General features: G+C 42.5%; 1 protein-coding gene across 1 annotated transcript in view; it reads right to left on the reverse strand.

Moving 5' to 3' along the window:
• LOC126141067 (glutamate receptor ionotropic, kainate 2) overlaps window positions 1–21,380 on the reverse strand; it is a 766,326-nt gene that overhangs the window by 10,118 nt on the left and 734,828 nt on the right. Inside the window, exons 18-19 of the mRNA XM_049915243.1 lie at window positions 19,214–19,378; window positions 1,587–1,687 (exon numbers count right to left, since the gene is read on the reverse strand). Coding sequence (XP_049771200.1) covers window positions 1,587–1,687; window positions 19,214–19,378 — 266 coding nt within the window. The remainder of the gene's footprint in view (window positions 1–1,586; window positions 1,688–19,213; window positions 19,379–21,380) is intronic.

The raw sequence follows: 21,380 nt of genomic DNA on the forward strand, positions 1-21,380 counted from the left end.
AGTGGTCTTCTACTGCAGAAAAAGCCCTTGAGCGGCCTGAGCGAGGCATGTCATCGACAGTTTCCGTCTCTCTGCATCTCTTCCATGTCCGAACAACATCACTTTGGTTCACTCCGAAAAGTCTGGACACTTCCCTTGTTGAAGGCCCTTCCTGGCACAAAGTAACAATGCGGACGCGATCGAGCCGCGGTACTGAGCGTCTAGGCATGGCTGAACTACAAACAACGCGAGCAGTGTACCTCCTTTCTGGTCGAATGACTGGAATTGATCGGTTGTCGGACCCTCTCCGTCTAATAAGCGCTGCTCATGCATGGTTGTTTACATCTTTGGGCGGGTTTAGTGACATCTCTGAAGAGTCAAAGGGACTGTCTCTGGCTGGCCGCTGTGGCCGAGCGGCTCGAGGCGCTTCAGGCCTGGAACCGCTGGAACCGCTCTGCTGCTACTGTCGCAGGTTCGAATCCTGCCTCAGGCATGGATGTGTGTGATGTATTTTGGTTAGTTAGGTTTAAGTAGTTCTAAGTCTAGGGGACCTCAGATGTTAAGTCCCATAGTGCTTAGAGGGATTTGAACCAATTTTTGACTGTGTCTGTGATACAATCTGCACAGTCAACGTCTATCTTCAGGAGTTCTGGGAACCGGGGTGATGCGAAACTTTTATGATGTGTGTATATCAGTACTGAAATACACAGTTCTAAAACCTGCAGTATATTAACACTGATCAGCCGATATTTCTGTAGACCAGTAGGTCGAAATTTTTTCCTTCACACATCTGTAAATCGATGGAGAGCTGCATCAAACCAGTCCCGGGACTGACGACCACAGAAACAACAACATCTGTAAATCGTTACTTTTTCGATGTATCGAGGGCTGATGGTGATATTCTTTTACATATCGATATGTCGTTTCCCCGATATTTTTAAAGATATCAACAACCGTAGTTATGATTTTTCTGATCCGATGGCGATTTTCTTCAACTCGTTGCAACAGTCAGTGCATGTGCTCTGTCTCTAATTACGTCGATGTGGCTGGGACGTTAAATTATAATCTTCATTCCTTCATTCAGTAAATGTGTATATCACGTAATGGCGTTCATCGCAGATCAAGCAAGCTCACGTGCTCGTTCACACCATATGTCGAGGCCAATGATGCACAGGTACGTCGTTCAAATGGTTCAAATGGCTGTAAGCACTATGAGACATAACATCTGAGGTCATCAGTCCTCTAGACTTAGAACTACTTAAACCTAACTAAGCTAAGGACATCACACACATCCATGCCCAAGGCATGATTCGAACCTGCGACCGTAGCAGCAGCGTGGTTCCGGGCTGAAGAGCCTAGAACCGCTCGGATACAGCGGCCGGCAGCTATGTCGTTAATTAGTTTTGCTAAAATTTATCTGGTAATGGACGGCAGAAGAAAAAATCGTGTGTCTTTTGAAACCAGACAATGAAAAAGAAAAGATACAGGATAGCATTGTGCATAACGTCAGATAGCAGAGTGAGAATAGAAAGCAGGAGCGAGGAAATGTGTTTCACAGTAGGAAAAAGAAATCTTAAGTTTAATTAGAAGTTAAAGCGAGCACTCACCAGTTCTGACTGCGTGTTTCTCTTGGAATTGTAGCAGAACTCGAATATCGCTACGATTACTGCTATGGCGAGACCACACAGAAGAACTACGAAGACGCCACCTGTAATAATGGAACACTGTTAGTGCAGTTTGCTAACTCAAAGACAGATGATGAAATTCTTGTAAAAGGTAGTAAACAAGCGACGCTGTAGCTGTGTATGGCGTGATGATATGCATGTACAGGCAAACAAAGGACTAGAGTTTTAGGAAAATTTGATGATTTATTCAAGAGAAAAAGCTTCACAAAGTGAGCATGTTAGTAACGCATTGCCCACCTCTGGCCCTTACGCAAGCCGTGACTTGGATTAGCTTTGACACAGTTAATGGATGTTCTTCTGAGCGACATCGTGCCAAGTCCTATCCAGTTGGCGTGTTATATCGTCAAAATACCTAGCTGGTTGGAGGACACTGCCTATAATCTGTGCAAACAGTCTGAGTTGCGTAGAGTTCCGGCGACCTTGCTGGCGAAGGTAGTGTTGGACATTATCTTGCTGAAATGTAAGCCTAGGATGGCAAAAAAGACAGGGAGACAGTGCGTAGAATATCAGCGACGTACGGCTGTTTCGTAAGGGTGAAGGGGATGACAACAAAGGGGTCCTGCTATGAAAAGAAATGGCACTCCTGGTTGTCGGGCCGTATCGTCGGCGACAGTCGGTTTTGCATCCCACTAGTGTTCGGGGCGTCTTCAGACACGTCTTTGGTCTGGAATATCAGAGACTGGGGTAGAATTGCCTTCAGTTATGAGTCCCGCTTCGAACTGAGCCCGATATCTAACGAAGACGTGCCTGCAGACGCAACGAACGGCAGTGGGATTCCAATCTGAATATCGCCAGCCAGACGGCCAGATAACCAGGCATGATGGCCTGGGGTGCCATTTGTTTTCATAGAGGAACCCTTTTGGTTGTTAACTGCCACACACTTACAGCACAACAGGACTTCGGCGATATTCTTGCACTTAATGGTAAACAATCCTTGGCTTACACGCTTCACCATCATCATCGTCATGTTCTTCCAAGGATTAGGTGTTATAATCACTTGTTCCAAATCCATCCATTCAGCCATCTCTTACGATGTCTACATAGATCTCTCTTTCCTTTCGGCCGATAATTTGTTATCTTTTTTAGCACTCTATATTCTGCCATTCTATCAACATGATACATCTGCTTCATTCCATTGTCTTCTGTCTTGTCATTAACTGGGAAGATTTTTTAATCTGATGTTGTCATTTCAGCCTTCGTTTTATACATTTCGTTATAACAGTCCCTTAAACCTTTCATGAACTTCATCTCTGCTGCTTATATAAGTGAGTCTTCTTGTTTGGATTACTGTCCACGATTTGGAACCATGTGCAACACTAGATGCAGCAGTAACTTTTTAGAATTTCACTTGCTTTCTTTCTTGCTTTTTTTCCCCAAAGTTCTTCTAATTTTTCCACAGATAGTTCTATATTTATTAACCTTCTTCTCAATCTCTTTGTCATAGTTAAAAGTAGTAACACATCATAGATAGCTGAAGTGGATACTTTTTCTAAGGCTTTCTCATTTAAAATTATTTTAGATCTGATTGAATTCGTTTCTTTGAGAGCAATTATCTTCGTCTTCTTTGTAGATACAGTTAAGTTATACTGCTCTTTGTAAATTATCTTTTTGTTCCTGTATAATTATCTGCTCATCAGCATACAACAGAGTATTTAATGGTACACTAGATTCTATTTCAATCCCTAACAGCATTTCATCTTTCCACTTCATAACTAAGTCGCAGTATATAAATTAAATAAAGTGAGTTATAGACTGCGCCCTTGGTGAACACCCTGATTTATTAAAATTTCAACTGACGTTTTCGAACCTAAATTTATAACTACTACTCCATCTACATACCCTAGACTCTTTGTTGTATTAAAAAGGTATTTAGGAAAAATATTTCCAATATTTACCACAAAAGAGGTCTACTGACCTTATCAAATGCTTTTTCATAATCAATAAATCATAAAAGCGTTTACAAGCTAAATTCCTGACATATCTCAACAATTTCATTATTATAAATATATCATCACAACACGAACGTCCTTTCCTGAAGCCTGATTTTTCTTCTGAGAATAGTAAATCAGCGATAGTTTGTAACTTTGCTTAAGAACCATCCCATAAATTTTATATCCTGCATTTAGTACATTTATTCCTCTATAATTTTCTATGTCTTGTAAAATAAATTACTTTAGCTGTGTTCCACTTTTCAGGTACAGGACAGTTCTTCCAATACATATTTAAAAAATGGAGGAAGCAAAATTCTAAACTGATCTCTCTATACTTGATTAATTCAGCATGAATGCAATACACTAGGCCAATAAATTTTCCATTTTAGTCACGTTTAAGGCTACTTTTAATTCTTTATGTCTATGTTATCTACAGAGTTGCTACCATTTCTTATAGAATAACTTTTTTCAGTACCTTCATTATACCATAAATTTTTGTAATAGTGTATCCATTGATTTTCTGTTATTATATTAACGTTTGCAGTAACTTTATCAGTTGTATTATCATGCTTAATAAGTTTAAACTGCAGCGTCATCTACAAAAAGCATTAACCGTCCGTCTCCTAACCGAGCAAGGAATGGAACTCTATCGCACAAATTGACATTCCGTACCTGTACAACAAAATTCGTTGCATTCATCATTCTCTTACACAGGTAAGTCATGTTCAACGTTAGGTTTCCCAGGATTCACTATGACATCTTTTTATCAAATTCTCTGTTATATTTCTTTTATGCTTATATATATTTCTCAGGCTTCGCTCGTTCTGAATGTAAATAGGCAGTATAAGCATTTTTTTCTGCAATATTGTTGGCTATTCCTTTTTCCATAGTTACAGTCTCCTTTTCCTATTTGATTCTTTAATTTTCTCTAGTATCTCATTAGCTGTTTTCAACATTGCTGATTTTAATCGTTCCCATTAATCTTCAATATTGTCTTTAGTTTCAAAAATTTAGAATTCGTATGTGAGTCATAAATTCTTTGCGCTTTGCTCCTGAAAAAGATGAACTTCATGTTTCAAGTTCTGGTTTAGATTTTATTTAGTTTTGAGTGTGTGTCCTTCATCTGACTAGTATTTCAAACTTTGAAATTACTAGGAAGTTTTCACATCCTATATCCATACCTTTAAATACGTAAGTATCTTGAATTTGAGAGCTTATTTGTTTTATTAGCTGTTACGTAGTCAGTTACTCAAAGTGAATCTCTTCTGTTCCATTTCAGCAAGATAATGCCCGCCCTCACACAGCGAGACTTTCTGCTACTTGTTTTCGTGTTTGTCAAACCCTACGTTGACCAGCAAGGTCGCCGGATCTGTCCCCAATTTAGAACGTTTGGGGCATTACGGGCAGAGCCCTCCAACAAGCTCGGGATTTTGACGTTATAACGCGTTAACTAGACAGAATTAGACACGATGTCCTTCAGAAGAACACCCAACAACTCTGTCAATCAATGAGAAGTCGAAAAAGTGCTTGCATAAGGGACAGAGTTGGACCATCGCATTATCGACCTCCTCAATTTACGAAATATTTTCTGTTAAATAAATAATCCAGTTTTTCTGTAACTGTAATGAGTTGCCTGTCTATACCTGTAAATCACATCTACCGATTTCCGTCTCAGTAGGATAATTCCTTCGTGGTGATTCGTTGCTTCTTCTTTTTTCTTTTCGTCTTATTGTATTTATGCTTACTGGTGAAGGAGCAGAAAACATCTGGCTAAAACATATACTGCTTGTACACAGAAAGGCAGCATCCTCGACTCCTGGTTCAAAACAAAGATGATGCTTCTATACAAAAAGTATTCGTGATCTGAAGAATTACCGTCTCACCGGTTTATTCCCTCTTATCTACAAAGTTTTCACTAAAGTCTTGACAAATCATATCAACGCTGCTGTGAAAAACGCACACTTTCATAGAACGAGCTGCAATGTGCAGTGGTTACACATACACCCCTTCTGTGGAGTAAATAATCGAGCCACTGGATATGGTATGTGATTATGTATAGCTTTTATAGACTTTGAGGAGGATTTTGATTCTGTCAGCCAGACTGCAATTATACGGATCCTGGCAGAACGAAGTCTGGGAACAAAAGTACATAAACATATTATGTGACATCTATGCTGCCGTGATCACATCTGTCTGCATAGAAAATCACATGAGGGAATTTTCCATTGGAAGAGGATTAAAGTAAGGTGACTATATCCCCGAAACTGCTTACAGCAGTCCCTGAGATGGCTAAGCCCAAAATCATTTGGAACGAAAGAGAAATTTGACTAAATGCGAAAGGACTCTCTATCTTGACGTTAACAAACAAGAGAGTAGTACCAGCCAACAACATGATGGAATTGCAAACCTCTGTAAAGGATTTATCAGAGAATTGTGAAAAGGAGGATCTTATGATAAAGCTGTCCAAAACAAGTAATAATGCACAAGAAGTGGATAACTGCAAGAAAAATAATTCTGAACAACAACTATGTAAACAAATTTAACGAATATGTTTGTCTGGGACAGTTTATTGACATCCAAGGACAAATAAAACCTGAAAATTTGCCGACTCAAGATAGGTTGGATGGTTTATGGAAGAAACACCACGGCTTTTAAATCTAATATACCTTCAACTTTACAAAACTCTTTCTGAAACAGTATGTTCTTCCCGTACTAACTCATGGGCTTGCAACTTTGATTTTAAATGAGTTTGACGAAGAAACTACGTACGTCTCAGAGAGCTATGGAGGGGTCACTACTAGGGATCACTAAGATAGACCGGAGAAGATGTGAAGACATAAGAGCAAGAAGAAGCATTCTGGAGGTTGTGGAAACGGGCAGCACATATCACACGAGAGAACGGCGGAAGATGGACGAAGGCAGTACTAGACTGTACTCCCAGAGAAAGACAAAGACCACGCGGCTGATAAACCAAGCGCTGGGATGAAGAACTGAAGAAACTTGCAGGCTTAATCTGGCAGTGGACAACAGTAGGAAACAAAGGTGTGTGGAAACAACTCGCTGAACAGCAAATAAATAAGCCGTAGGGGTACATCAAGTGGAATGGCCATATACACCTAATTGTGGGAAAAGCGTCTACTTCTGCCTCTATAATCTGCGAACCCCTCTGAAGTGCGTGGCAAAGAGCACGTCCCACTTTAGAAGTTACAGGGTATTTACATTATTGTACACCCGTATGGAGCGCAGGAAGAATGATTGTTTAGTTGCCTTCGCACGTGCTATAATAAAGTTAATCTTGTCGTCACGATCCCCTTCCCTTTCTTGAGACTCCGGTCACTGATGGTTTGATGCACCCCTCCACGAATTCCTCTCATGCGGCAAACTTTTTATCTCAGAGTAGCAACTGCAACCTACGTTATTCCCTGGTGTCTTAACAGATAGCCTGTTCATAGAACGAAGGCTTTCGCGACCGAATGACATAGCTGCTGGTGAACTTTTCCGGACGTGAGGTCATGGTCCAAGAAACTCTTCGGATCCTTTTATGCACCACCTGGGTCAGAATCTGCGGTTGTAGAGCGCTTCAGACAGAACCTGCAGAATATCAATAGGCATTTTCCTAATCAAGCCGTTGTAATAGAGGGTGACTTCAACTCGTCATTTATACATTGGGAGTGTTATGTCATCAAAACTGGTGCCAGAGGCAGGGAATCGTGTGGCATTGTTCTGGATGTCTTCTCCGAAAATTACCTTTAGCAGATACGATTGCTGGAACTTAAATAGTGCCAACTATTTATGCACAACCGATACAAAACAATTACATATCTATAACTGTTACTGCCCTTCAAAATAGTCACCAGCGTTGTGTAGAAACCGTTGCCAGCGATGTGGAAGGCGTAGTATACCGTCAGCACAGCCTGTTCTATTGATGGTGCGAATGGAATCACGTCAAAGTCACAAGGACTTAAGTCCGGGGAGTATGGTGGATGGTACAGTACTTCCCAGTCCCATCGACCGAACAGAGCAGTCACAGCTTGCGCTGTATGCGCCCGCGGCATAGTCGTGCAAAATGACGGGTGGGTTACGCAGAAAGTGTCGCCGCTTCTTTCGCTAAGGTGGTCGCAGGTGATGCTCCAAAAACGAACAGTAACACTGTGCATTGACGATTTGCCGTGGAGGAACGTAATGCGTCAGGATAACACCATCACAGTCGTACACGAGAATCACCATAACTTTCTCCATACTGGGGCTCTGACGCACTTTAGACTTCCGCGGCGATCCATAATGACGCCATTCGTTGGATAAGCGTTTCAGTTTGGCGTGTAAGTTGTGGCCCACGTCTCATGCAGTATTACGTTACGGCGTAAGACAGCCTCTCCTTCGCGCTCATAGCGCTGCAAGTGCGTCTGAGCAGCGTCGTAATGCATCCATTTCTGAATTTCCGTCAAGTCATACGGAACCCACAGTGATGCAATTCTTCGCATGCCCAGGCGTTCCTTCAGGATGCGAAGCACAATCGTACGCGCTAATCCGGTTTCGTGGGCGAGCTCCCGAATCGTATGGCGTCGATCACTGTCCACTAACGAGGCAACAACAAGCACTTCTTTAGAGACAGTAGGACAACCTGCCCGATGCATGTCTGCCACAGTCTGCCGATCTTCGCTGAAGGCTTTTACCCAATGTCCCACTGTTCTGTACGGCAATGACGATTCCCCGCACGCCTCTTGAAGACATTGATGACACTGTCGTGATGTACGACTTCTGGCACATTCAATCATGATCCAGCTCCTTTCTTCCTGTTTCGAAAACATAGTGACACCGCTCACTCACAACTGACTGTGTTTCCTTCAATTGCGCGCACGCCGGTGACGTGGGTCGGACGAGTCCATTTGCTCGGAGGTAGGTCTGTCAACAACGTGTGCTATCAGCGACAATAGTAGATTCCATTCCATGGTGTATCCATAGCAGTGTTGCCACTATTTAAGTTCCAACTTACGTAGTTAGAGAACCAACTCGTGAAGGTAACGTCTCAGACCTCCTGGCAACAAACAGACCTGACCTTACCGAATCAGTTAACGTAGAGGAAGGTATCAGTGACCATAAGGCTCTGACAGCGTCTACGACGACGGGTCCTACAAGGAATTTTAAGAAAGGTAGTAAGGTGTACTTGCTCAGGAAGGGTGACAGGATACAAATTTCATAATATCTCAGCAGTCAGTATAAAATATACTGCGACGTGGACGAAGATGTGGAGGGAAAAGATTCAAAGACATAGTTCAATATGCTCCGAATAAGGTTTTAAGGGATTGGAAAGACCCACCATGATTTAATAGCCGTGTTAGAAAAGCGCTATGTAATCAAAGAGCACTTTATCTCCGATTCAAGGAGTAAAAACCTAGCTGACAAACGAGAGCTGAACGAAGCGAAAATCAGCGTAAGGAGAGCAATAAGAAAAGCGTTCAATGATTCCGAAAGTACAGTAAGACATTGTCAACCGACCTGAGATAAAAACCCTAAGAGTTTTTGGTCTTATGTAAAATCAGCAAGTGGCTCAATATCATCTATTCATTCTCTCAGCGACCACATCGGCATCGAAACTGGAGATAACAGAAAGAGCGCCGAAGATTTCGGTCTTCCGAAGTTGTTTCACCTCGGAAGATCGTAACACTGTCCCTCCTTTCAATCGTTGTAGGAACATAGAAATGGCAGATACTGAGATAACCGATTGCGGAATTGAAAAGCAGCTACAATCGCTTAGTAATGGAAAGGCTTCGGGACCAGATGACATACCTATAAGATTCTATAAGGATTATGCGAAAGAACTTGCTCGCCTTCTAGCAGTAATTCATCGTAGATCGTTTGAGCAACTAGAGGTACCTAACGACTGACAAAAAAGCGCGGGTCATTCCCGTTTTTATGAAGGGCCGTAAGACAGATCCACACAATTATAGACGTCTATCGTTGACGTCAATCTGTTGTAGAATTATGGAACATGTTTTATGCTCAAGAATTATGAAGTTCTTGGAAAACGAACATATGCTCTAAAATAATCAACGTGGATTCCGCAAACAGAGATCCGGCGAAACGCAGCTCGCTCTGTTCCTCCATGAGATCCAAAGCGCAGTGGACAACGGCGCACAGGTTGATGCCGTGTTCCCTGATTTCAGTAAGATATTTTACACCGTCCTGCATTGCCGTTTAATGAAAAAAATAAGTATCGCAGCAGACTTGCGATTGGATTCAAGACTTTGCAGACAGAACTCAACACGTCGCTCTTAACGAAACTAAATCGACAGATGTAGAGGTAATATACGGAGTACCACAGTGAAGTGTGATATGACCGTTGCTGTTTACAATATATATAAATGATCGAGCGGAAAGCGTCGGATGCTCTTTAACGCTATTCGCAGGTGGTGCAGTTGTCTATACCAAAGTAGCAACGCCAAAAGGTTATAAGAATTTGCAGAAGGATCTGCAGAGAATGGATGAATGGTGCATTCTCTGGCAGTTCACCCTGAATGTAAATAATGTAACATATTGCGCCTACATAGGAAAAGAAATCCAATACTGTACAGCTACACTATTCATGAGAAACAGCTGGAGATAGCGTGTGCCGCGAAATATCCAGGTGTAACTACCCAGAGCTTCCTTAAGTGGAATTACCATATGAAACAGATAGTAGGAAAAGCAGGCACCAGAATCAGATTCGTCGGAAGAATCTTATGGAAATGTAACTCATTCACGAAAGAACAGGCTTATAAGGCGCTTGGTCGACCGATTCTTGAGTACTGTTCATCTATCTGGTATCCCTGTCAGGTAGGACTGATAGAGGAAATAGAGAAGATCCAACGAACAGTGGCGCGTTTCGTTACGAAATGGTTCAAATGGCTCTGAGCACTATGGGACTTAACATCTACGGTCATCAGTCCCCTAGAACTTAGAACTACGTAAACCTACCTAACCTAAGGACATCACACAACACCCAGTCATTACGAGGCAGAGAAAATCCCTGACCCCACCGGGAATCGAACCCGGGAACCCGGGCGCGGGAAGCGAGAACGGTACCGCACGACCACGAGCTGCGGACGTTTCGTTACGGGATCGTTTAACTGGCGAGAGAGCGTTACGGAGATGCCAAACAAACTCCACTGGCAGACGTTACAAGAGACGGGTTATGCATCACGGAGAGATTTACTATTGAAATTTCTGGACAGCACTTTTTAGGAGGAGTCAGACAACATATTACTTCCCCCAACATACATCTCGCGTATTGACCACGAGGAGAAAATTCGAGAAATTAGAGCCAATACAGAGGTTTACCGACAATCATTCTTCTCACGCACTATTCACGAGTGGAACAGGTTTGGTGGGATCAGATAGGTACCGAAAGTACCCTCCGCCACACGCCATTAGGCGGCTTGCGGTGTATGATGTAGATGTAGAAGTAGATATTCTGTTTCTGACGTTTCGTGCAGTACCGCGCTGGGTATCCTGAGAAGCACTCCTCCACTGAGTCTTGCCGATTGAATGGTCGGACGTCCGAAAGCGACATAAATACTGTAGGAAAGGGGATGTGGTCAAAGTAACAACACGTGATGAACAGAGATAATCCTTGTCAGAGATAAAACTTAACTATCGATTGTCGTCTTGTCAAAGATAAAACTGTCTAGCGATTCTGCAGAGCTACTGTCCATATGTCGTTAAGTTTCATTGCCTCCTCTTTCCCATTAAAATTATTCTGATGCTTGTAAATTTCAATAGCTTCTCCACATAGTCGTGGATAATAATTTGACGTTGTAAACAAAAAAAACATGTCGAATTATTATCCACGACTATTATTTCTGTTCAGTGTTCCTTCAGTTATCAACTACAACGTCATAACTTCCTTTCTGGTGACTTTACGTTCCGTAAAGCCAAATTGATCGTCATCTAACATACTCAAGTTTATTTTCCAATCTTCTGTGCATTATTCTTGTTAGTAAAATTGGTACTATCTTCGGAATTCCAAGTATGATGTTTTCCGAAAGTTTGACGATATGTCGCCAGTCTCACACATTCTACCCACCAACGTGAACAGTCTTTTTGTTGCCAATTACATCAAAGATTTTAGACATTCTGATGGAATTTTGTCCATCCCTTCAGCCTTATTTGGTCTTAAGTCTTCCAAAGAGCTTTTAAATTCTGATTCTATGGCTGGAGTCCGTATCTCTTCCCTGTCGGCTCCCATTTCTTATTCTGTCTCGTCATCAGTCAAGTCCTTTAATGTATTCTTTCCACTTGACCTTTCTATTCTCTGCAATTTATATTGCACTCTTTATGTTTCCACCCTTGCTTTTAATTTCACCGACGGGCGTTTGGACTTTTCTATAGAGATGCTGAGTGACGCCTTTCCACAATCATTTCTTTTTCGATTTCTTCATATTTTTAATGCGGCCATTTCGCCTTGGCTTCCTTGTACTTGCTATTTTTTCATTCCTAAGCGAATTGTTGGTGGATATCCCTCAACACTTTGTACTTCCTTCTTTCGCCGATCAACTGAAGTATTTCATCTACTAGTCATAGTTTCTTCTCAGTTACCATCCTTGTACCTGCTTTTTTCATTCCAATATCTGTGATTACCCTCTTTAGAGATGTCTATTCGTCTTCAGCTGAACTGCCTAATGAGATATTCATTATCTTAGTATCTATAGCCACAGAGAACTTCAGACGTACCTCTTCATTGCTTAGTACCGTCGTACCCCACTTCCTTGCTCGTTAATTCTTTCTGACTGGTCCGTTAAACTTCAGCCTACTCTTCATCATTACTAAATTGTATTCTGAGTCTATATCTGCGCCTCACATTCCAGTATCTGGCAGCGGAATCCCTGCCACTCTATGACGTAATGTAACTGGAATCTTCCCGTATCGCCCGGCCTTTTCTCAATGTACCTCCTCTTCTTGAGATTTTTGAACAGATTATTCGCTACACATGATATTTATTGCATAACTCAGTAGCCTTTCTCCTCCCTCGTTCCTAGTATCAGACCCGCATTATCGTGTAACCCGTTCTTCTACTCCTTCCCCCATTGCCGCATTCCAGTCTCCCGAGACTATTAGATTCTCATCTCCCTCTGCGCACTGAACCATCAGTTCACTATCGTCATATACTTTTTGTAGCTCTTCATTCTCGGTTTTTGACGTCAGTATGCGTACCTGAACTATTTTTGTCGGTATTCGTTTGCTGTAGTTTCTGATGAGAACAACCCTATCACTGTAACTCACTCTCTGTCCTACCTTCCTGTTTATAACGAGTACTTATTTCACTACAATATTTTCTGCTGCTGTTGATATTACCCTATACCTGCCTGACCAGAAATCCTTCTCTGCATTACACTGCGCTTCACTGGCCCGAAGTGTATCTATATTTAGGCTTATCATTGACCTTTCCAGATCTTCTAGCTTCCTTACCATGTTCAAACTTCTGACGTTCCATGCCCCCACGCAAAGAATGTGACCTTTCTGTTGGTTATTCAATCTTTTTCTCATGGACTCCACCCCCTTTGCCGTCTGCTCTCTCAGATCCGAATGGGGGACTAGTCCGGAATCTTTTGCCACTGGAGAAACTATCATGACATTTTTTCAGTTACAGGAGACAACCCCTGTGGATACACATTATGTGCCTTTAATACAGTCGTTTCCATTGGCTTCTACACCATCATATGGTGGATTATTGTTGAGTTCATGCCTTTCAGGAGCAGTTTCCCAAACCAAGGGCAATAGAGTGTTGTGAACCTCTGTCAGCTCCGGCTCCTTCTTCGACAAGGTTGTTGGCATATCGAAGATGGCTTGTGGACCTAAAGCCTTTAGCCGCTATTGCTGATAATTTTTATTCAAACTTTAAGCAGTGACGGGGTTCAAACCTGGGACCGTGAATGTTTCGATTATTAGTTAAAGACATTATCCATCGACCGCGAGTGCTTCCTTTCTTTGGAAACGTCTTCCAGTTCTGTTCTTTAGATATCTCTGTGACACTCTCCCGAGGTCCAAAGAAACATATGATCCTTTTAGCTGCCATTCTCTGTATATGTTCAGCAGCCGCTGTTAGTCCGATCTGATGTGAGTCTCACACACCTGACCAATATTCTTAGATTGGTTGCACGAATGATTTGCAAGCAATCTCTTTTGTAGACAGATTGCGTTTCCGTAGCCTTCTACCAATAAACCGAGTTCTGCTACCTGCTTTACCAACGACTGAGGCTATGTGACCCACTTCATGACCCTACTATGTGTTATACCCAGGTATTTGTATGAGTTTACCAATTCCAGTTGTTACTAGCTGATATTACACTAATCAGCCAGAACTTTATGACCACCGACCAATTGTCGATATAAACCCGCCCACGTGATAGAAGCCTCACCTGGCGAGGACTGACCGACATGGCGCGTGTAGTATCAGTGAGCGTGCTGTCCGTCTGTAGAATAGTGAAGGCGCGCGATCTATCTGAGTTTCACCGAGGGCAGATTGTATGACCCGGAGCCTTTTCGGAAACCGCACATCTTGACGGGCGTCCGAGGAGTGCAGTGGTGAGTGTCTTCAACACGTGGTGAAACCACGGTGAAACGACGTCCAAATGTCTTGGGGTTTGGCGGCCACCCCTCATTATAGATGTCGGACGTCGTGGGGTGGGCAGACTGTTAAAACAGGACATGCCGCGAACTGTGACAAAACTAATATCAGAACTAATATCAGACTTTAATGCTGGGCAGACTACAAGTGTGTCTGAACATATAGTGATCATCCACGCAAGTGCCGACGTTAATACCTTGACATAGGCAACTACGACTGAAGTGGGGACTTGACCACCGGCGCTGGATGTTGGTGCAGTGGCCGAGCGTTGTATGGTCTGACGTATCCCGACACCTTCTTCATCATGCCGATGGGAGGGAGCGAATCCGTCGTCTTCCAGACGCCTATACTACGTGACGGAGACAAGCTGGCGGTAGCTCGATTATGCTCTGGGGAACATTCACGTGGGCATCTACGTGTCCAGTGGAGCTCGTGAAGGGGCCATCACGACCTGTGAGTATCGTACGTGGGTTGAAGACAACATACACCCCTTCATGACGATCATGTTTCACGACGGCAATAGCATTTTTCATGAAGGTAGTACGCCATGTCACAAGGCCAAGTTGGAGGAACACAGTGGCGAGCTCCAATTGATTTTTTGGCACACCCCCCAGCTCGACAGATCTGAACTAGATTGATTGTACGCTCCCCCCCCCCCCCCCCATCCCCGAATTAGGGGAATTAGTGACTTGTGTGCGCAGATGTTGCGCCAGCTCACTCCAGAAACCTACCAAGGCCTCTCTGCTTCCATGCCACGACGCGTCGCCACAGTTCTCCGTGCCAAGGGTGGACATACCGACTATTAGGTATGTGGTCAGTGTATATTCATAAGATACTATGATTTTTCGTTTCGTGGAGACCACTATTTTATATTTAAACAGATGTCAGAATTCATTAGTAAAATCTTAAGCGAAGGCAATCACCAACGGAAAATGTGAAATAAGAGACACTTGTAAGACTGTTTCCTCTGTGATACTTACCAGTACGGCATCGTTACCTATTAGATTAATAGAAGACGCAAAGAAGATGTACCGAAGAGCGGAACAATTGACCAGGGGATCGTTTATCAAGCGCCATATGTTATGGAGGCGCCCTTCCAACTGCAGTAGTAAACGCAGGAAGAGAGCTGTCGTGCATCACAGGGAGGTTTCCTGTTGAATTACCGAGATCGTATGCTTAAAGAGGGTGTAGTCAATATATTAATTTCTTCCAGAGGTATCTCGCGATATGACCACGACGCGAACGTCAAATATATTAAACCTCATACGGAGAATTACCGACAGTTGCTCGTCTATCGCACGGAAATGATCGTCGTACCTGAGTTACCACCCACCATGTGCTGTAAGGTGATTCCATAGCATTAATGTAATTGTAGAAGTAGAGAATCGCTAGTAAACTCCAACTAGACCACTGGAAGGTGAATACCCGACAGAGTCAACGGGCTTCACGGATAATAATCCAAGAGTGTATGCGGGCTTCGCGTCTTTTCTTTCCTTTTTTTTTCGAGTCATCAGTCATGTTTCCTCTCCCGTGACAACATCTTCATCTCAGAGTAGCACTTGAGCAACATACGTCCTCAATTACTTGCTGGATGTATTACAATCTCTACACGGCCTTTGTGGCCGAGCGGTTCTAGGCGCTACAGCCTGGAACCGCGCGACCGCTACGGTCGCAGGTTCGAATCCTGCCTCGGGCTTGGATGTGTGTGATGTCCCTAGGTTAGTTAGATTTCTGGACTGATGACCTCAGATGTTAAGTCCCATAGTGCACAGAGCCATTTGAACCACTTTTTTATTCCAATCTCTGCCTTCCTCTGCAGTTTTCGCTCCCTTCAGCAAGTTATTCCCTGATGTCTTAACAGATATCCTACCATCGTGTCCCTCCTTCCTGTCTGTGTTTTCCACATATTTCTTTCATCTTCCGATCCCGCGCAGAACCTTCTCATTCCTTATCTTAGAAGTCCACTTAATTTTCAACATTCGTATGCTGCACCCCATCTCAAATGCTTCAATTCGCTTCTGTTCTGGTTTTCACATAGTCTGTGTTTCATTACCATACAATGCTGTGTTCCAAACGTACACTTTCAGAAATTTCTTCCTCAAATTTATCCCTATGTTTGACACTAGTTGACATCTCTTTACCAGGAACGTCCTTTCTGCCAGTACCAGTCTGCTTTTGATGTCCTCCTTGCTCCGTCCGCCATTGAAATATTGCTGGCAAGTTAGCGGAATTCCATAACTTCGTCCATTCGTGACGATCTGGCCTGATGTTAAGTTTCTCGCTGTTCTCATTCCTGCTACTTCTCATTGCTTTTGTCTTCTTCGATGTATTTTGGGTCCTTATTCTGGGTCTTCATTCCCTTCAGCTGATCGTGTAAATCTTCTTCCACTAAGAATAGCAGATGTATAGACAGAACAGTAAGGGACAAAATTTACATCCCTGTCTTACACCCTCTTCAATCCGAGCACTTTGTTCTTGGTCTTCCACTTTTATTATTCCTTTTTGGCTCCGGTGCGTGTTCTGCATTACCCGTCTCTCCCTTTTTGCTCTTGTAGATGTTGTACGAGAGTAATCCCAAAAGTAAGGTCTCCTCTTCAACTTTTATAGTCCTGTCTTCCTCAGTTGCGTGTAATATTACGGTATATTGATAATTTTTACTTATGGACCGTCTGACAGCAACTGAATAAAACACAGTTTTAGTGCCATAATCAAAACAAGCGTTCAGTGCATAGTGCTGTTGAATTTGGACAAAACCGCAAATTGGCGTTCATAAGAAGAAGAACAACACCAAAAATGCAACAGGGGCGTAATATGTAAGAAGTTGTCCACGCAACCTGCCACTGATGATGCCTTGCAGAAAATAAAGGCGAAACGCGTGTTATATTCAGTTGTTGTCAGACGGTCCATAAGTAAAAATTATCAATATACCGTAATAAGGTCTCCTATTTGTTATAAGTACACAGACCTGTTTATTACTACAATGGTTTACATCAGTTTACAGCTTGAACATTTAGCTATTTTTCGACATAATCACCATTTCTGTAGATGCATTTTCGTAAACGCTGTGCCAGTTTTTGTATGCCCATGTCATACCAGCTCACCGCCAACTCCGCGGCTTTGGCGAGGAAGGATGCCGCCACTGGCGTGATTGTTGCTTGGTTTCAGGTGTAAAGTGGTATGCTCGGGTTTCGTAACGCGTGACAATTGAGTCCAGAAAGTTGTCCTGTTCGGCTGCAAGGCGATGAAGAAATGCGCGGGAAGCATCAACTCGTTGTCGCATGTGGTCCTCAGTCAGCATGTGTGGCACCCATCTTGCGCACACCTTCCTGTAGTTCAATGTTTCCGTTAAAATTCTGTGAACGGTGCTTCGGGAAACCTCAGGAACCAACGTGCAGAGATCATTCAGGGTGATCCGCCGATCTTCACACATGGTTTGCTCAACCTTCAACACTGTCTCCTCAGAAATTGATGGTCTCCCGCTCCTTCGTTCGTCGTGAATTTAGGTCCGACCAGCTGCAAACTCTCCACACCACTTACGAACATTTTTGACATCCATGTACGACTCACCATACAATTCCGTCAATTGGCGATGGATTTAAATCGGCGCAGTGCCCTTTGCGTTCAAAAACCGAATAACTGCGCGCATTTCGCACTTGGCGGTAACATCCAACGGAAGCTCCATTCTCAACGGCTGCCAAGCAAAGACTGAGCGCCTCAGCGCGGCGTGCACAGGTTTACACACATTGCGCGAACCACTCTTCATAAGAGTGTGACCAAGTGCCACACAGAGTTCTGTACTTATAAAAAATATCATCAGAATTCCGGACGTCTTTCACCGTTTCATATTGTCAAACACTTTCTCCCGGTCGACAAACTCTATGAAAGTGTCTCGATTTTTCTTTAGTCTTGCTTCCACTATCAACCGGAACGTCAGAGTTGACTCTCTGGTGCCTTTACCTTTCCTAAAGACAAACTGATCGTCATATAACACGTCCTCAGATTTCTTTTCGGTTATATCCGGTACATGTTAAGGATGCGACATATCGTACCCAGTCAAGGCAGGTAGTCGAAATACGATCGATGTACGACTCCAAGACAGTACTGTAGTTCGTCTGAGAGTTTTTCGAATTTTAGGTTCAAATTGTCTGTACATTACATACATATCCCTCTAGACTGTTATCGTGTTTCTTGGGTTTTAATTCTACTCGCATGTACTTACCGATTTTACTAAATAAAGCAAATTTTCTCTCCAGCTATTGCCGGCCGGTGTGGCCGTGCGGTTCTAAGCGCGTCAGTTTGGAGCCGCGTGACCGCTACAGTCGCAGGTTCGAATCCTGCCTGGGGCATGGATGTGTGTGATGTCCTTAGATTAGTTAGGTTTAAGTAGTTCTAAGTTCTAGGGGACTGATGACCTCAGTAGTTAAGTCCCATAGTGCTCAGAGCCATTTGAACCATATTTTTCTCTCCAGCTATCTCTCTGACACATCAATCGCTCTCTCTCCCTCCCTCCCTCCCTCTCTCTCTCTCTCTCTCTCTCTCTCTCTCTCTCTCTCACACACACACACACACACACACACACAAACACACACACACACACACACATCCATACATACACAAAGACACAGGCGGAATAAACGTTAGTGCCTAACTTTCACTGAGTGAACAAGAAAATTTGTGAATTACAATGGGGACCGATTTATTGTAAATGAAACCCCTAATTACCTAGCTTTGTGCAGTGGGGAGTGCGCTTTTATTGGCGTAAACTGCTTAAGGAATCATTACTTTAACGATAAGTGACACTGAAAATAGTTCCTGACACTGGTGAAGTGAACATAGGAAAAAGTCTCAAGCCTTTCGATGTCTTTTTTTTTCAATTCTGCTTCTTAGCGCACAAGCATACAACATTCCAAAAACCCTTTGGTTTGCACTATCACCTTTATAATTTTTTTTATAAATGTGTTGCAGTATTAAAAGTTAGATTTTTAAAAGATTTTTCCTGGAACGGGAGGACGTACCTATGTTGTCGACACCAAGTGCGTTCGCTTTGGACTCCTTCCCCTTCTCGGTGCGAGTGCACGTGTCTCCCGGGTTCTTCCACCATTTGTCGTACAGGATCTGAATCTCACCCTTCTCCTGCAGCTCCAAGATGGCCAGCGAAATTTTGTCGCGCCATGGAGACCCTGTAACAGATACACTGGGACATTAAAGACAGAAGAAAATCTATCAAATCTAGAGATATTTTTTTAATATTTTTGACAAGGCACTCCCGTGCGCTGCATCACTATTCGGACAGTCATGATCCTCCTCTATCATCCGAGGATGCCTTTGAGACGTGTTTTAAAAAGTATAAGAGCAGGTCTTGATCTTAAAAAGGAACTGTTACGTCTTTCAGAATATGTTGAGTGTAACGAATTATCTAATAACTACAGAATATGGATTGAGAGTAACCGGCAGAAAGACCACAGTAATGGGGAGAATCAAAACTGTGTGTAGCGATAAACTTAACATCAGAATTGCGGACCACGAGGTAGACGACGACAACGAATTCTGCTACGTTAGGAGCAATGCAATTCATGATCGAAGAAGCAAGGAGGAAGTAAAGAGCAGATTAGTACACACCAAATTCCCATTCTATATTGCGTCCTGTCTTTAGTTTCTTGCTTATTTATACCAATTTCTTATACATCTTGATGGATTTTCCTATGTCTGTTGGGTTTTCCTTTTAACATTTCAAAATGCTATACGATTTTTCTTTTCAATCTGCTTGCACTAATTCTGTCTGCGTGTCCATAGAACGTTAGTCTTCGTTTCCTAATTTCATCTCTAATTTTGTCGATACGATTATGTACATATCTGTTACATCTTAATTTAAATTATAATTAATTGCTTTGGCTTACATCATTATCGCAGATAAACGTGAAGCTCAATATGTCTCAGGAACATCGCCTTTATACGACTCAATTCAAATCTATCTAATGCAGCTCTATTTCCAAAGAACAGCCTCACAACCTGTCCTATCTTTTTTCTTTTCTCTTTATCATTTTTATTGGTCTTAAAATTGGTTCTTTTCATGCATTTGTGCAATCTGGCAGAAATTCTATATTGTAATGATGAATATTTCCGTTTCTACAGAATGCATTTTATTGTTAACATTTTTTGTTACGTGAAATGCTAAGTCCTTGTTTCTCTGTCTTGCTCTGATTGCTTCTTTTCTCCCTCCATTACCTGAATAACTTCTCCTAGATAGCTAAATTTTTCTAATCTTCTGATATTTTGATACTTTATGCATAGTTTTGCTAATATTTTCATACTTCGTGCATAATTTTGGTGGTACAAACTTATTGTTTGTCATTACTTCCGTTTTTGTGATAGAGCTGCAGAAACATCTCATCATCTGCAAATGACAAACGCTTAATTTTGAGATCATCCATTTTCCAGCCAACTTGTGGGACTATTCCGCTCTTGACCTTAGATTCTGCCTATTTCATCCCACGTTTAGTACAGTTTAACAAGACTGTCTAATTCTGTCTTAATCTCAAATGTGTCTCTCATTACCTCTTTCAGAACAACACAAATACATCACTACACTGCACAACCACTTGTCACATCCAGCCACAAGATTTAAAATACACATTTGACACTGTAGGTATGTAGGAAGAAGGCAACAACTTACAGATTTTTTTATGTTTTTAAACCCTGTTGTGTTTCCTTATCTATTCCAAGTTCTGACATGGCCTTAAGTGAGGTCAATCAGTCTGCACCGTCATAGTTCATTTTGAAATATAGGAATGTACACCAATATTCTCTAGCACTTTTAGTCGCTCCTTGCAATGTTCGCTTCAGCTACTCATTTGTTCCACATTGAGTCTGCCTCTCCTAATGCTGCCCGAAATTCTCTTAAGTCGGCATCCAGCCTTTCTCAATTGTGACAGATGCTGCAGCAATGATTTGTATGCTTTAGAAGTATCCTCAATCCACTCTACTTGCTTACATCTGTGTCGTCAACTTTTGTATGTAACAAGGCGATTAATCCTCTTCTCCAGTTATTTGGTACCTTTCCTTCTTCAAACATTGTTTTCTCTGTTTAGTTTGTCTTCTACAATATTTTATAACTTGTGCTGTGTTATCATATCCCGATGCCTTAATGTTGGACGGCCGCTGTGGACGAGTAGTCCTAGGCGC

The sequence above is a fragment of the Schistocerca cancellata genome, chromosome 1 (genome assembly GCF_023864275.1).
Source record: "Schistocerca cancellata isolate TAMUIC-IGC-003103 chromosome 1, iqSchCanc2.1, whole genome shotgun sequence".
Lineage (NCBI taxonomy): Eukaryota > Metazoa > Arthropoda > Insecta > Orthoptera > Acrididae > Schistocerca > Schistocerca cancellata.